This window comes from Dama dama, chromosome 13, assembly GCF_033118175.1.
Source record: "Dama dama isolate Ldn47 chromosome 13, ASM3311817v1, whole genome shotgun sequence".
Classification (NCBI taxonomy): Eukaryota; Metazoa; Chordata; class Mammalia; order Artiodactyla; family Cervidae; genus Dama; species Dama dama.
In genome coordinates, this window is record NC_083693.1 from 13300600 (window position 1) to 13318028 (window position 17429).

Genomic DNA, 17429 nt, shown 5'->3' on the forward strand with positions numbered 1-17429 from the left:
TGAATCAGCCATGGGTACACATGCGTTCTCTTGGGCAAGCATTGTTTTAGCCCATACCACAAGAAACTACATTCTCATAGGGAATTTTGGTGTGCAGGGCCGAAACAAAGGAAAATTCAGAAATGAAAACTCATTCAATGGCACAATCAACTACATCCTCACACAAAGGGTGCAGAATGTTTAAGAGCACAAGAAGGAATATAGCACAATCAATCCTGCTCTTCATACATTCAGTTACTCCCAATCTCTTTCAAGTATGCACACCGCTTTGGAAAGGCAAAACATGACATACAACAATGGTGAGAAATTTTGCCGGGCGAGCGTGAATTTGTGTCAGCTCCTGCAATCACTCCAACACCACAGAAGGCTTCTTGGTCTATACCTTTGGAACCACTAATCTAGACCATAGGAATGGCACTGCTTTCCGTAATTTGGATGTCTTTTCTGTGACAAGTTCACAGGAATTCATATGTGTAAAACTATGGTTAATTTCACGTGTGTGTGCACACTCAGTTGTGTCCAAATCTTTGCAACCCCGAACCCACCAGGCTCCTCTGTCCATGGATTTTCCAGATAAGAATACTCGAGTGGGTTGTCATTTCCTTCTCCAAGGGATCTTCCTGACCCAAGGATCGAACTAGTGTGTGTTGAGTCTTCTGCACTGGCAGGCAGATTCTTTACCACTGTGCTACCTGGGAAGCCCTCTGCATGCTTGACAAACACTCAGAAAAGGGAATCTCTCCATGAAACAAACAGAAGATACAGTTTTACCACAAGGGTCATGTGTTATACAGATGCACTTAACAAGTATTCACCAAGCGTATTCTACATAACAGGCACTGTCCCTGGTAACTAGTCTAGTCTTTCAACCTGATATACAGACTTCTCTCTCAGATGGATTTTTAGAGTCATGATTGGGAAAAAAGATTCAGTGATATTACAATGAATTATCATATTGTTGTCTCTTTTAAAACAATTTTTGGTTTGCATAGATTCACAGATTCACACACACACACACAACTTGTAATGATGCGTGACCCAGAAAACGTGTTCCTTCTACCCATTAAAGTTAACAGTTGTAAAGTCTAATAAAAAAAATTAAATTTTAAAAGAAGAGTGATGTGATATTGAACTAAGTAGCTAACACTTCATATATATGTATCAAACACAATCAGAGTCATGTAGCTTTAAACCAGTAGATTTTGCTATCCTTTAAAGCCAACTCAAAATAAAACAAATGTATTCATGTCATGAATCATAGCATGATTCAGTAAATATTTTAGATAAAAGGAATTCTTTCATTATAGAACTTAAGTAAAATATGATGATGTAATAAAATGGATTCAATAGAATCCATACCTTCTCTCAGACTGATTGGAAAAGCACAAATTAGAACTTTTAAAGAGCTATGACATTCTCATATTTTAATCTTACTCCTATTCATCTGAAATGTTAGTTCCATGCATGCTAAGGTTTTTGTTAATTATATCAATGCTTCTGTGTAAAAATGCAAAAAGGGATACATGAGTTAACACTTATAAATGGCTTCTATTTCTTAATATAGTCTCCTGGTAACCAAGGATTAAGAGAATTCTACATCTCCCTCCACAGAGATCGGAGGCAAGCTCTCCATTGTGAGCCCTCTTGAATTGACAGGACTGAACAAATTGCCAAGAGATGAAACCTATTTCAGTCCTAGTCTTCCAAATTTTGCTGCTAGAGAGTCTTGCTAATGTCTGGCATGAATGGCCCAGAAGTAAACTGTGCTGAAAAGCTAGCAAACAAATGCAAACCAGTACAGCTACACTGCACTGCTGAACAGTTATCAGAGGGAATGCAGAGCTTAATGAATCTCTGTATTAAGAAGAACCACCAAAACTTCCCTATCATGTAGGAACGCTCAAGCCGCATATACTTCCAATTAGAGACAAAACTTTGAGCGTAACAAAGGCACCAGTGACTAGTGTTTGAAATACCTCCACTAATCCTTACATAGGCTGTACATCACGGTTCCACCACAATGACTTCCCTCCTCTCCACACTGAAATCAGTGTAAAAGCTCTCCAGGGAAGGGGCTAAATGCTATAAAATACGTGACAGCTGAAGGTACTTTGCCTGCATGCTAAGTCTCTCCAGCTGTGTCCGACTCTTTGGGACCCATGGACTGCAGCCCACCAGGCTCCTCTGTCCAAGGGATTCTCCAGGCAAGAACACTGGAGTGGGTTGCCATGCCCTCCTCCAGGGGTTCTTCTTGACCCAGGGATCCAACCCACATCTCTTACATCTCCTGCATTGGCAGGCGGACTCTTTACCACTAGCACTACCACTATACTGTGTACAATTATACAAATTCTGATTAAATTAAGTCCCCTAAAATAAAAACTATATATATCACATTTAGCCTGTAAAAGGTTCTTCTTGGTCATGAGCCCAAATTCTGGGATAAAAATATTTCATTGGAAAGCCACCTATTTATTCATGAATTTTATATTTATTCATTCATTCATTCTTCATTCATAGATGTTTCTTTCAACCAATATCTAATAGACACTAGTATCTATTTATATAGCAACTATTAGATTTTGGTTTTGCACTATGAAAGGGTGTTCTTAGACACACAGATCTGCCTCATGAGGTTTATAGTCTCAAGGGGGAGAAAAAGGGGGAAGAAAGAGTCTAAACAAACAAGCACACCAGAATCATGCTTACTTAACAGCAATCACTTGATAGTAACATCACTTGATAGCGATAAAAGGAAAGACTAAGAGCACAGAGAAGTAAACTGGAAGATCCACTTCAGATGGCAATGAAGGTCATGGAAAAAGGTTAAACCTTATAAGGCCCTAAGAAAGCATTTTTTAATTGCTCTGTAGCACAATGAGGTAGAAAGAAACAAGATCAAGTCCCAGCTTTGTATCAACAGTAAATCAGAGCTGTTCCTAAGGCTATTTTTTCACCTGAACAATGGAGATGAGAGTAACATCTCCCTGTAAGATATACTTCACTAAGCCGAGCATCAGGTTTGATGATCAAATATGCAAAATATCTGAAACATTTCATCAACTGCAAAATGCCATAAAGCTGTTGTTAGCTGTCATCTCCCTAAGTTATACCTCAATATGCATCACGAGAAAATTTTAAAGATTCGCAATGGTCAACAGGCTTGATTTATTTAAACCAAATGTTCAGTAGGCTTCTAGCATGATGAGAGTATATATGATATGATACTTTAGGAGATACAGAGGACAGAGGAACCTGGCGTGCTGCAGTCCATGAGATCAAAAAGTCGGTCACGACTCAGCAACTGAACAACAACCAGAGTGTTATGATACAGAACCCACAGGAGAAAGAAAGGTTCTGCTACAAATGGAAGGAAAGAAGAGCTCTTACAGATAACAGACTTTACAAAATCAGATGCTGAACTCATACTGCTTTATTGGCAAAAATTATAAAGTTTTTAAAATATAAATAAGCAGATTCGTGCCATTAATTCAAACCAAGTACTTACTTCTATGTGCAACACAACATAGGATCTACTGAGCCTGGCAAAGGCTCCAGGAAGAGGTTGCTCACAACAAGGCAATGTGTGGAAGATTCATTTTTTAAGAGATGTAGCAACATAAGCTTTACAACCTCCCAGAGGAGAAAGACAAAAAGCATCCTCTTTGCCTCCCATATCATTCTTTCTAATGTTAAACAGAAACCTCCTTTCATAAAGAGCATATTATGTAAGCATTATTTTCATCCATCTCTTAAGTTCATTATATGCTTCCTTTTCAGTGCCCCAGCATTGATGTTTAATCATAACTTAGGCACGAAACATACTTCCAGCAAAAAGTAATGCCCTCAGTAAACAGTTTTACCTCCTAAATGCAGCAACCTGGAACCAAATGCCAACATGCTCACTGGACCTTACCCCTGGAGTGCCTTTCATGTAAGAGGTTTTTCAAACCCAACTGGGTCAGAGAAACACTTCCTCCTTTCTGCTGAGTCATCCCTCAGCTTAAGTGGTAATAAGAGCATTAGCACATTTCCAACATTTAAAATGCTAGTAACAATTCATATGCTAACTCTGAACAACGAAGCCAGAGCCTCTCCAGAAGAAATCAGAAAGGGACGGTTTCCTAATACCTGTGTGTCTGGCTGTGATCGTATGGGTATCTTCACCTCAGTTTTCTGTGTAGAGCTAAGCCTTTGTGCTATCAGCCAGGCATCTTTGTGCCACGGGCATCTGAGAAGCCAGAGACTGAGTTACTGAGTATTAAGGGACTTGCCCAAGGCTAGAGGTTCCCATCGGTCCATAAACAGAACCTGAAACTCCCAACCCCATCAGGCTCTTTGCAGCACAGCAGTGGGACCCCTGGGACTCAGCCTCTCTGCCTGAGGACCCGGCCAGGACCTGGACACTGGGTGCCCCGCGGGCAGAGCAACTCTAGACTCTGCGGCACAGGAAGGGGAGCTGATTAACATAAATTTGATCAAAATGCCTAAAAGCTAAATTCTCCAGCTGATCCCAGCTCACTCAAACCAAGGCGACCTTCTCCTTTTCCCACTCTTCGGAAAACAGGAAAGACAGCGAGAATAAATGCTTATGTGTTGTGCACGTAAGTAAACGGCACCTATTTTACAGTAACGCAGCACCAAAGCTGCTTGCTGGGGTGTTCCAAAACCATGCTCTTACGAACCATACTCATTTTACACTGAGACACCAAAAAATACGTTGATTTTGAAGAGGAAAACGCAATCAATGAGGAAGGAATACAATACAACAAGCATAAGGGACAAATATACCTCTCATAATAACTAAACACAGTAGATTATATGTCACCTAAAAGGAACTCACAACTAAAACAAGATAACAGTTTATGATTTATATGCATGAAATAAAAAAAAATAATTCTATAGTTACATTTTCATGAACTATACAGTCCATGGGGTTGCAAAGAGTCGGACACAACTAATCAACTTTCACTTCAATTTTAATAGATGAATTAAGTGCAGAAAATAATAAAGTTAAATCATAGAACATTAGCCTTTTTAATACTAGAGTTTGAATCTAGTTTTATACCCTCAATATTTGTTGATTAGTAGCTAAGTCACGTCTGATTCTTTTGTGACCCCATGGACACACCAGGATCCTCTGTCCATGGGATTTCCCAGGCAAGAATACTGGACCGGGTTGCTATTTCCTTGTCAGGGGGATCTTCCCAACCCAGAGATCGAACCCATGTCTCCTGCCTTAGCAGATGGATTCTTAACCACTGAGCCACCAAGGAAGCCCAATATCCTCAATACTTTAATACTTAATTAAGTATCTCAAGAAATTGAAAATGTATAGTTCCTTCTGAATTAGCAAATCAAACAATGGCTTATTCTAGTAATTCAAATTCAAAAAGAACTCATATGACTACTTTAAAATACTGTTCTTATTATCTGAACAATTTTTAAAGAGTTCCAGAACTACTTCACTCTCTTTCAGTAAAAAAAAAAAAATTTAATTAAATTCTTCTAGTTTTATATTTTAATATTCCCTTACGTATCTTATATTTTCAGTAATTGTGTCCACTTATCTCTCCACCTATCTATTCAACAGGTTTATTTCACAGTTGGACCAGTGCTAAAATTTTAACATCAGAATTATAACACATGCATATAAAAATTTTCAGTAGACAGTATACTTTCATATGTACAATCTCACTTAAAGAAATATGTAAACCAAATCTCAACAAATAGTTAACCATGCTTAGTTTTAAAAGATTATCTGAACATAATCTTTTAACAAGAGCTAAGAGAACAAGGGAAGTTATATAAAAGAAAATGATTTTTTGTTTGATTGTTGTCAAGTCAGCTAATTTAAAAAAGTAAGAAGTGGAAAATTAGGAGTTTGGGATTAACACACACACTCCTATATATAAAACAGGTAAACAATAAGGACCTACTATATAGAACATGCAACTAAATTCAATATCTTGTAATAACCTATAATGGAAAAGAATCTGAAAAAGAATATATATGTGTGTATATATATGTATATGCTTATAACTGAGTCACTTTGCTGTACCCTAGAAACTAACAAGATTGCAAATTAACTATATGTTAATTTTAAATAAAGAAGTACACAAAAAGAAAAATTAGAAGCTTAAGAAAAATGGAAATACAAAATATCTGCATTATCAGTGAAACATGTTACAGCAAAACAATGTTAAATATTAAAATACTAAAATCCATTTTGATTGTTAATATAAAACACCAAAATACATCATGCTATATACATGTATATGTATAATGTATCTATTTATTTAATTCTTTGAGGTCAGAGGCATTCTTTGGAGGCATTACCTATACAACCATCAGTAGATAAAGACTGTTTTACAACTGTTTAAAAAGAAAAGTAACTATTTGCTTCATGTTCACCCTCAAAATGTTACTAACAAGAACATATCTGTTTCACCTTGAGATATACATGCTCTATATATCCTTATTTCAGATATTAACAAATCTTTATTTCACTAAAAATGTTTTCAAAAGCATATCTATGAAAATTTGAGAACAGTTTCAAAGAACCTTCCATGATCATTTACCCTGAATTTTCTTGCTAACTTTACTATTCTCACTCCATCTAAATTAACATTTTTGTCACAATACTCATCTTAAACCACAACTTAAATCATGTCAATCATCTGCTTAATAATCTTTACAGGCTCCTTAATTCTTGAAAATTAATTAGCATCTGAAATCCTTGGCAAGGCAGAGAAGGTCCTAGGTGAACAGGGGTTTGTCCTACTTTTCCAATTTCATCTTTTGAGTCTCTCCTCCACAATTTCCTGTCCTGCTGATCTATCTATCCATAGCTTTGCCAATTTCTTCTCTAACCCAGAATATCCTCCTCTGTCTATGCCAGTCACAATTCTATTCCCCCTACTCACACCCCCAACTTAAGTGCCACTTCATAAGCTCTCTCAGAAGCTTCTCCTGTCAGAAGTCCTCTGTTTCTCCCTCTCCCCTCCCTCTTCCTGCCTCCTTCCCTCCCCCTTTCCTTCCCTCTCTCCCTTAGGGCAGGCCCCCTTCTTTTTTCATAACCTAACAACACTTAACTTTTGTGTAACTAGTAAGGCAATTAAGGGAGCTTACAAATACAATGCATTGCTTTTAAGCAACATGATTAAAAACATGGGTTTAATCTTATACTCACATACTGTTTTTCCCTATAAAATGTCACCTCCAAAATGATACTTAATTATTGCTATAAGTTTGAAGTTCCTTCAGTAAAAAATAGATCAAATATAGCAGCTATGACTATGAGCTGTGATTCTGATCATGAGGTATAGGAAATCAGATTTTTCTAGTGGATGTTTTTACCAATCCACTTGTGGAAGATATTTCAGATGCCAGCCAGTCCATCTGTCTAATAGCCTTCAATTTCCAATTTCATCAATTCCCAATTTTTCTTTACCATAAACTTATATAGAGAGAACCACAAAAATTAACATCATAAAAATGCAAAACAAAAGCCATACAAGTATGCTATGGTACATTATGCATAATTACTGGCTTTGGTATAGGCACTTAAAGATTATTCAATATAATGGCCTATTTGTCTTCCTATTATTGTCTTCCTATTGTCTTCCTATTATTGGGTTCAGAGAAAACTAGGACATTTCAGTTCACAGTGCATGAAGTTTTTAAAGGTGCTAAATATCAGCATGATGTCTAAACAACTGGATAGCTAAGTTTAAAAATTCATTCACAGGAAACGTGTAATGATCTGCAACAAGACATTCTCTATTCCCTGGCTGTTTTAACACTGTACAGAGTTCTTCAAGTGCCACATCAGTATGTTTTCTTCATTATTTGACATCCAATATAATAATTTTTGACATAAAAATCCCCTAAATAGTCTATTAACTTCTATACAAAACTTTCTTCTCTATGGAATACGAAGTTCCCAATTAAGGAAATCACAGATTACAGAGTATATCTTGAACATATTAACTTGTTTCCTTAATGTCATAAGACATACTTTGGACAGAATGATTTTTCAAAAATTTAAAAAAGTAAAACAAATGTGATGTTTTTAGTGTAATATATGTAAAGTTTCTTCCTCATGCATTATTATTAACAATTTATTTATCTGTTTATTATTCATATTTGAATATAAATGTCCTTAGTGATATACATTGAAAGAAAAGTACTTTTTAAATCCTTTAGGTTGAGAGTAAAAAATTAATTAACAGTAGTTTCGTGCAGTCAAAAATTTCTTCCTACAAAATCCATACTAGTGTATGCCTTTAAATATATCTTGCTAAACATCAATTTAAAGTCATGATTTTAGTTTATTGGTAAACATCCACATTTCTATGTTATTTACAATGTTTCTCAAAAAACTGCCCATAAAACATCTGCTTGAAAAAAAAAAAATATGAAGCACTAGTTTTAAATACAGAGACCCCCAAGATTCCACTTCACACCACTGAATCAGAATCAGAGCCTGGGAGTAAGCATTCAAAACAAGTTCGCCCATGTGACTCTGATGTCCACCAGACTTGAGAAATCCATGGAGGCTCCCTCATGCCTCATTATATTCTTGGTGCTATATTTTAGCAAGAATAGTTGCCAAACGATTTCTTCCAAAATAAAATATTTTTTTTTCCAAATTCTCATCCTCTAAAGTGTCACTCAGAAAATGAAACCTGTTTCCAAAACCCCTGGTCTTTCAGTTCAATCAAAAAATGAAAGGGGTCCTTTTTCTCCTTATTCCGTGTTGTCTGAAAGGTTCCTGAGGAACACTGTGACACCCACTTCACACCTCTGGACAGACAGGGACCTCCACTTTCCACAGGTCAGAACACAGAATCTCCTCGCATTAACACAGCCCTAAGTGACACTCGGTTACCTAGCTTTCCGCCCTCCCTGAAGAGACGGCCCGCAGGCGGCCCAGACCCTCCAGCACGGTCAGCACCTCAGACAGAGCCCGGCGGCTCGGGTCCGGGTTCCGCGTCTCGAGCCCGCCCTCGGAAAAGCCACTGGACTCTGAGGAAACCGACCCGAGACAGCGCAGGACACGCCGACCACCGCCCTCCGCCCCCTCCAGCGGCCAGCACCTCCTCCCCCGAGGAAGCAACCCTTGAGCCCCTCTCACCCAGAATACAAGCTCCCCCGCCACTGCGCTCTCCTCCCCCGCTCCCCGGCGCCTGTTGCTAAGGAGGCGAGACCACCCCGGGCGGCCTGGGCACCGGGGGGCCGACGGCGGCACGGGCCGGGAGCTCGCGGGCGGCGGGGGTGCCCAGCTCCGGTGAGCCCGGACCCCTTCCCACCGCAGGAAAGGCGCGCCCTCCGCGCGGCTCCGAGCCGACGACTGCTCAGCGCGCAGAGGCGCGCGGAGCGAGGCGCGCGGGCAGGCGGAGGCCGGCGCGGCGAGGACCGCTCGGGTCGCCCGCCCGGCCAGCTCGGCCCGGCAGCGCAGGCCTCCAGCCCGGTCCCGAGCCCGCCGGCGGGCCCGCGCGGCGGGGCAGAGGCTTGGACCCGGGGAGGACAGGCACTCACCATGTTGACTTCGGAAACCATGTCTATGCTGGCGATGTCGATGTTCATCCCCACGCAGACCGGGGGACCTGCGGAAAGTGCACGACACGGCCGTGAGCCAGGCTCGGGCACGGGCTGCGGCGGCCCCGGGGCCCGGGAGCCGCCGAGGAGGGGGAGCCGGCCGAGCCCTCCCCGCGCGGCCGCAGCTCGGCGGCAGCGGCCCCGGCCTCCCTCCTCCGCCCAGGCCCCTGCGCGGGGGGTCGCGCAGCCCGCAGCGGCCGCGCACAGCCTACTTACCCCCGAAGTCCGGTCTCAGGCGAATGTCGTAGCCTTTCAGCAGCTTGTCCACCGTCTCCTTCACAAAGGACATGTTCCCGGGATCGTTCACGCTGCGGGAGGGGTGGAGAGGTGGGGAGAGAGAGCCGGGTCAGGCGGCGGCTCGCCCGCCCGTGCCCGGCGCGCACACCCGCGCACCCTGCCAGCCGCCCGGCCCGCTTCCCGGCAAGCCAGCCGCGACCCTACCTCTGCGCGCAGCACACCACCGCCACCAACACCGGGGCCGAGAAGATGCCGAAAAACCTTCCTCCCGCAAAGCCCCACATCCCTCCGCCGCGCCCCGGCACGGGGGAGGGGGCGCCCCGCCGCCGTCGCGACCCGCAGCCGGGGCTGCTCCTGCTGCCGCCGCCGCCGCCGCCGCCGCCGCCGCGCTGGCCCCGAGCGGAGGAGGGCGCAGGGGGAGGGCCGGGTAGGCGCGCGCGCGAGGAGCGCGGGCGCGGGCGCGCGGCGAGGGCCGGGGCGGGGCGCGCGGGCCGCCGCGCTGCGCGCCCAGCCGGGCCCGGCTCCCGAGCCCGCGGGGCCCCGGCGCCCAGCGTCCCCGCCGCCTCGGTGACTGCGGAGCGAGACCCGGGACTCTGCCGGCCCGGCGCGCGGGCTGCAGCCGCGACCGCGCGGCGCCGGGCAGCGCCAGGGGTGGGCCGCGCCGCCAGCCGCGCTGGGCCCCCAGCCACCCGCGAAGAAGGGGACGGTCGGCGACGGCGACGCGGGCAGCAACGGCGAAGGAGACGCTCTCCACTCCTCCCGAGACGCCCCCGCTCAGCCTGCTCCCCGGCCTGGCCCTTTGGCCGCGACCGCGGTCCGGCGGCGGTGCAGGCCGAGCCCGCGGCGGCTGCGGAACGCCTCTGCCCGCAGACCTGCGCTGCAGCGCGGGAGGCAGGACGCCGGGCCCGAGGGAAGCCCCTGCCTCACCTGCGGGGCTCCGAGCCTCGCGTCCCCAGGGTCCAGGAGAGCCAGATGGGCAGCAGGATGGCCGGGAGCCCAGAGTACATGGCGCGGCGCCTCTGACCTGACACGGGTGGGCTCCACTCTCCCCCGCAGTCACTGAACGTCTAACGGCGATACGGGGATCCCCGCTCCCGCCCCCACCCGCGGGTTTTCCCGCCTGACCCATCCAGCCGGTTGCAAGGCGGCCCGATTAATTATTTATGCAATATAAAACCATTTTCTTAAATTGGTTCCTTCAACTATTTCTCTCACTCTCACCCCCCTGAACATTCCATGTGAGCACTCCCTACCTACTCACATAGATACACTTAAATGAGTGTTAAACAGAAGCCCAGATAAGCAGGCTGGCTTTATTATCAGAAGCTAGAGTCCGCATCAGACATGGAGACCCTGTACTATCATTCCGAGGAATGGAAAGATAGAATGCCTTTTCTGGCGCAGCCCGGAGCTGTCCGTGGTTCTTAATATCAGACTAGGAACCTCGTGTTCTCCATGACCGGACCGCACCCTCTGGTTCTCATTTTAGAAGACCTCCAGCACCTTGGCCAAGAAACAGACAGATAAACACCACGGTCCACCCTGCGCTGTGTATCACCACTGTGTTCCTGAGGAATGTTTGCTCCCCCAGGGTCATAGGTTGTAGATTTTTCTTAAAGAACTGTGTGCTTCAGACTTCTAATATTGAGGAAGATGATTACACATTCCTACTTGTGGTCAACCAACAAAACCTGCAATTCAAGTCCATTTGCTGCTTGATAGACTTCCTCGGGTCATTCCAAGACCTAAATGCTGCTTTTCTGTATTTTTTTTCTACAAAGCTTACGATTTTCTTTTCTATCGTCAAGACTTTATATAGGTAAATATCTCAATCTAGACCCTGGATCTCAAGTTGGCATGTTTCTGGAATTAATTTTAAACCTATTGCCTTTTATAAAACTCAGCAATTTCCTGAAAGGTTGGTAGTAAGATAGGTTAAAAGATAAAAGTTGGGCTTTTCTGGTGGCGTAGATGGTACAAGAATCCACCTGCAATACAGGAGACCTGGGTTCCACCCCTGAGTTGGGACGATCCCCTGGAGAAGGAAATGGCTGCCCATTCCAGTATTCCTAGCTGGTGAATTCCATGGACAGAGGAGGCTGGCAGGCTACAAAGAGTTGGACCCAACTGAGCGACTAACACACACAAGAGATAAACTTAGCCTCCTAATTGTTTTCTGAAGAAATCTAGTTTTCAGAATAGATACAAAATAGATACAAAATACTTTGCATTCTGTTTCCTGTTCCTGTGCAATGCAATTATCAGGAATATTAGATTAAATCTGTATCTGCATCCCTCCATATTCATGTGTCAGTCTGTTTCTCCTGTTTGCATTCCTCTTTTAGAGGAATGCCCCAGTGGGGATTACAGCTATAGAAAATAAACAGTGAGAATAAGGTGCTTGAGAAAAGCCAGCAACATAGCAAGAGTGATCCCCCTTTCTATTCATATTATTTTACATGTTCTAAAACGTGAAAAACACATTACAAGTGTTATTATCATCCAACCACGTACCACCTCAGATCTTGGCTTCAACCAGTCTCTGAGTCTCTTGACCTATTTTTCATCCCAGCTGCTGCCTCACCATGCAGTTCTACAAGAACTCTGATCAGCTTTACATGGGAACATGTTCTCACCCATCACCACCACCACCCACCCACATTGCTTTTCTCTTACCTTGCACCTTCAGGCTTCTCAGCAAAGAGGTCCAAGTGTAACAGGACCTACTCAGTACTTGCAAATGTGCAATCTGAAACGGTGGCAGAGTTAGCCATCCATGTGGTGGGCCTTAGATGAATGGAAGATGGGAACCAGGGGAAGAAATGATTCACCCTCTATTTCTCACTATGAAATGTCCTGAGATAACATGGCAACTCCTTTCTTTTCCCTCTCCTTGTGTGCCTGGATCTCCTTTACCTTCACTCCTTTTTCAGCAGTATCATCCACCCTAGAAGAGCAATAGCACTTCATTTTGCCTTAGGATATATTTTCTGGTGAACACAGGGTACTTCATAAGCCCACTGGCAAATTAAATTAATTAAAATTGTGGCCTAAAATGCAGTCTTTTTCCAGGATGGTACTGGCATAAAAACAGAAATATAGACCAGTGGGACAGCATAGCAAATCTAGAGATAAACCTACACATCTATGGTCACTTAATCCATGACAAAGGAAGCAGAAATATAAAATGGAGAAAAGAAAACCTCTTCAATAAGTTGTGCTGGGAAATCTGGACAGCCATATGTGAAAGAATGAAATTAGAACACTCCCTAACACCATGCACAAAAATAAATTCAATTAGATTAAAGACTTGAAGGTAATACCAGGCAGTATAAAACTCTTAGAGGAAAACATTGGGAAAACACTCTTTGATAAAAACCACAGCAAGATCTTTTTTGACCCACCTCCTAGAGTAATGAAAATAAAAATAAAAATAAATGAGGCCTAATTAAACTTAAAAGCTTTTGCACAGCAAAAGAAGCTATAAACAAGGTGAAAAGACAACCCTTAAAATGGGAGAAAATATTTTCAAATGAAGCAACAAAGGATTAATCTCCAAAATATATGAATAACTCATGGAGCTTAATATGCAAAAAAATAAACAATCCAATCAAAAAATGGACATCTCTCCAAAGAAGACATGCATATGGCCAATAAACACATGAAAGTATGCTCAACATCCCTCATTAGTAGAGAAATGCAAGTCAAAACTACAGTGAGGTATCACCTCACACTGATCAGAATGTCTATTATCAAAAAATCTACAAAAAAATAAATGCTGGAAAGGATATGGAGAAAAGGAAACCCTGTTACACTGTTGTTGTTGTTTAGTCACTAAGTCATGTCCAACTCTTTTGCAACCCCATGGACTGTAGCAGATGGATTCTTTACTACTGAGCCACAAGAGAAGCTCTTACACTATTGGAGGGAAGGTAAATTGATGCAGCTGCTGTAGAGAGCAATATGGAGGTTTCCTAAAAAACTAGACATAGACAGCAATCCCACTACTGGGCACATACACTGAGAAAAATCACAAGTCAAGAAAAAGACACATGTTCCCCAGTGTTCATTGTAGCACTATATACAATAGCCAGGACATGGAAGCAACCTAGATGTCCATCGACAGATGAATGGATAAACAAGATGTTGTACATAGATTCTTTACCACTGTACCACCTGGGAAGCCACACTGCAATATTGTGTGTGTGTGTGTGTGTGTGTGTGTGTGTGTGCTCAGTCATACAGTCATTTTCAACTCCTGCAATCCCATGGACTATAGCCCACCAGGCTCCTCTGTCCATGGGGTTATCTGGACAAGAATACTGGAGTGGAGTATATTTTCTCCTCCAGGGGATTTTTCCAAACCAGGGATTGAACCTGCAACTAGATGTCTGTTGCACTGGCAGACTGATTCTTTACCACTGAACCATTTGGGAAGCCCACTGGAATATTAGTCAGCCATAGAAAGGAACAAAACTGAGTCATGCATAGTGATGGGGGTGAACCTTGAGCCTATCATATGGAGTGAAGTAAGTCAGAAAATGAAAACCAAATATTGTATATCAATGTCTACATATGGAATCTAGCAAAAATGGCCCTGATGAGCCTATTCACGGGGCAGGAACACAGACGTAGGTGTAGAGAACAGACTTGTAGACACAGGGCAATGGAAAGGGCAGGACAAATTCAGAGAGTAGCACTGACTTATAAACACCACCACGTGTAACCTAGAGAGCTGGCAGGAAGCCCCCGCACAGCTCAGGGAACTCAGCTGGGGGCTCTCTGATGACCTAGAGCGTTGGGATGGGGAGTGTGCCAAGAGGGAAGCTCAAGCATGAGGGGATATGTGTGTACATATGGCTGATCCACTTTGTTCTACAAAAGAAACCCGAACAGCATTGTAAAACAAGTATATTCCAATAAAAAAGAAGAAGAAAATGCAATCGTTTTCTAATGTGGAGACAAAAATCTAAGGGAAACATTGTGATAAGTGTACACTGGTATAGTCAAGATACAAAAGTTGGGCAAGCAACCCCTGGCTGCCTTCTTGTCTCAGCTTCCCCCACAGCCTTCGGGTTGAAGGAAAACGAAATCTCAGGTAACTCCATCCGTCTATTCTCTTGTCAGGATTCCTCAAACCAAGAATATTTTCATACTTTTACTATATGGTGCTAACATATTAGCCAAATTGGCAGGAAAAAATTGATTCAATTCTTGCTTTCATTTATTTTCTACAGAAAGAGAAAAAGGTTTCAGGTTTTAGGAGTCTTACAATGGATAAATTTTCATGTCAGAATAATGGAGATGATGTCATTTTGTTCATAATAAGGTGGTTTTAAACAGACTAGAATAACTTTTAAGGATCCTTAAGGTAAGAAGCTATGACAAACTTAGGCAGTGTATTAAAAAGCAAAGATATTACTTTGCCAACAAAAGTCCATATAGTCAAAGCTATGATTTTTCCATTAATCGTGTATGGATATGAGAGTCGGACCATAAAGAAGGCTGAGTACTGAAGAATTGATGCTTTCAAATTGTGGTGCTGGAGAAGACTTTTGAGAGGACCTTGGACTGCAAGGAGATCCAACCAGTCGATTCTAAAGGGAATCAGTCCCAAATACTCATTGGAAGGACTGATGCTGAAGCTTAAGCTCCAATACTCTGGCCACCTGATGTGAAAAGCAGACTCACGGGGAAAGACCCTGATGCTGGGAAACATTGAAGGCAAAAGTAGAAGGGGGTGGCAGAGGTGGTGGCAGAGATGGTTGAATGGGATTACTGATTCAGTGGACATGAATTTGAGCAAACTCTAGGAGATAGTGGAGAACAGAGGAGCCTGGCATGCTGCAGTCCATGGGGTTGCAAAAAGTCAAACACAACTTAGCGACTGTAGAAGAACAACAAGGTAAGAAACTGGGAAAGGAGACAATATGAAAAGCATCAGACTTCCCAGGTGGTGCTAGCGGTAAAGAACCTGCCTGCCAATTGAGGAGACACAAGAGATATTGTAAAGTAATTAGCCTCCAACTAATAAAAATAATTGGGAAGATAAAATAAAGATGACAAGAAAAAAATAATGAAAAAAAAAAAAAACATAGACAGGGGTTCGTTCAATTGCTGGGATAGGAAGATCCTCTGGAGAAGGAAATGGCAACCCACTCCAGTACTCTTGCCTGGAGAATCCTATGGACAGAGGAGCCTGGTGGACTACAGTCCATGGGGTCACAGAGTCAGACATGCCCGAAGCGACTTAGCACACAGCACACACATGATCACTTTACCTTACCCATGTTTGTGAATTTGGGGTAACCAAAAGACCTTCACCAAACTGTTTTATTCATAGTTGCCTCTTACTTATAGAGAATCAAGTTGTCTTTTTAAACAGTATCAAAGTTTCTGACAAATTATTTTAAAGCCCTTTAACTCAATCAGTTTGAGGTATGACACATGAAATTGAAAGTTAAATGTATAGTTAGATGATTTTTGAAAAATGTATAGGTCAATGTATATTTTTATCATCCCCCAAATTCCCTCGTAATACTTTAGCCTGCACGCCATTCCAGATCCAGACAAGCACTGACGTAACTTCTTCATTATAGATTTTTTTTGTCTGTTCTAGCATGCCATATATCCACTCCAGTGTTCTTGCCTGGAGAATCCCAGGGACGGGGGAGCCTGGTGGGCTGCTGTCTATGGGGTCGCACAGAGTCGGACACGACTGAAGTAACTTAGCAGCAGCAGCATGCCATATAAGTGGAATTCCACCATATATGTTATCTTACGACTGGTTACCTTCCTTCAGTATGTTTCTGAAATCCATCTTTGTTGAAGATGTATAGTTTGTTTTGTTTTACTGCTGGTTAATATTCCATTGTGTGGCTATTCCACAAATTGTTTATCTATTAATCTTTTGGTGAATCTTTCTCTTAATAGTTTAGGATGACATGAATAAAAAGTCATATGTGCAAGTCTTTGTGTGGGAACTTGGTTTCATTTCTCCAAACTCACCCACCCGGGGCAGAGAACAGAAGCAAGAAGAACTGCAACCCTATAACTTGGAGAAAGAAGACCTCAAACACAGTAAGTTAGACAAGAAGAGAAGACAGAGACATATTGTGCGGATAAAGGAAAAAGATAAAAAGCCATATGACCAAATAAACAAAGAGGAAATAGGCAAACTTCCTGAAAAAGAATTCAGAGTAATATGTAAAGATGATCCAAAATCTTAAAAAAATAGAATGGAGAAAAATGCAAGAGTCATTTAATACCTTTAGCAAGAATCTAGACGGAATAAAGAATAAATGAAATAAATAAAATAAATAATAAAGAAAGAAAGAAAGAAAACTAAAGAAGAAATAAAGAATAAATAATAATAAATTAATTAATTAAATAAATAATAAAATAAATAAATAATAAAGAAAGAAAGAAAAATAAAGAAGAAATAAAGAATAAACGTGGCAAACAACACAATTACTGAAATTAAAAATATTCTAGAAGGAATCAAAAGCAGAATATCTGAGTCTGAAGAACAGATAAGTGAGCTGGAAGAAGGAATGATGGAAATAACTGTTGAAGAGCAGAATAAAGAA

General features: G+C 42.5%; 1 protein-coding gene across 1 annotated transcript in view; it reads right to left on the reverse strand.

The window, feature by feature from the left end:
• The window catches only part of GABRB3 (gamma-aminobutyric acid type A receptor subunit beta3), a 275620-nt gene extending 265467 nt beyond the window's left edge, over positions 1-10153 (reverse strand). Inside the window, exons 1-3 of the mRNA XM_061159585.1 lie at positions 10045-10153; positions 9820-9911; positions 9544-9611 (exon numbers count right to left, since the gene is read on the reverse strand). Of these exons, the coding sequence (XP_061015568.1) occupies positions 9544-9611; positions 9820-9911; positions 10045-10124 (240 nt within the window). The 5' untranslated portion in view covers positions 10125-10153. The remainder of the gene's footprint in view (positions 1-9543; positions 9612-9819; positions 9912-10044) is intronic.
• Positions 10154-17429: the final 7276 nt, after the last annotated feature.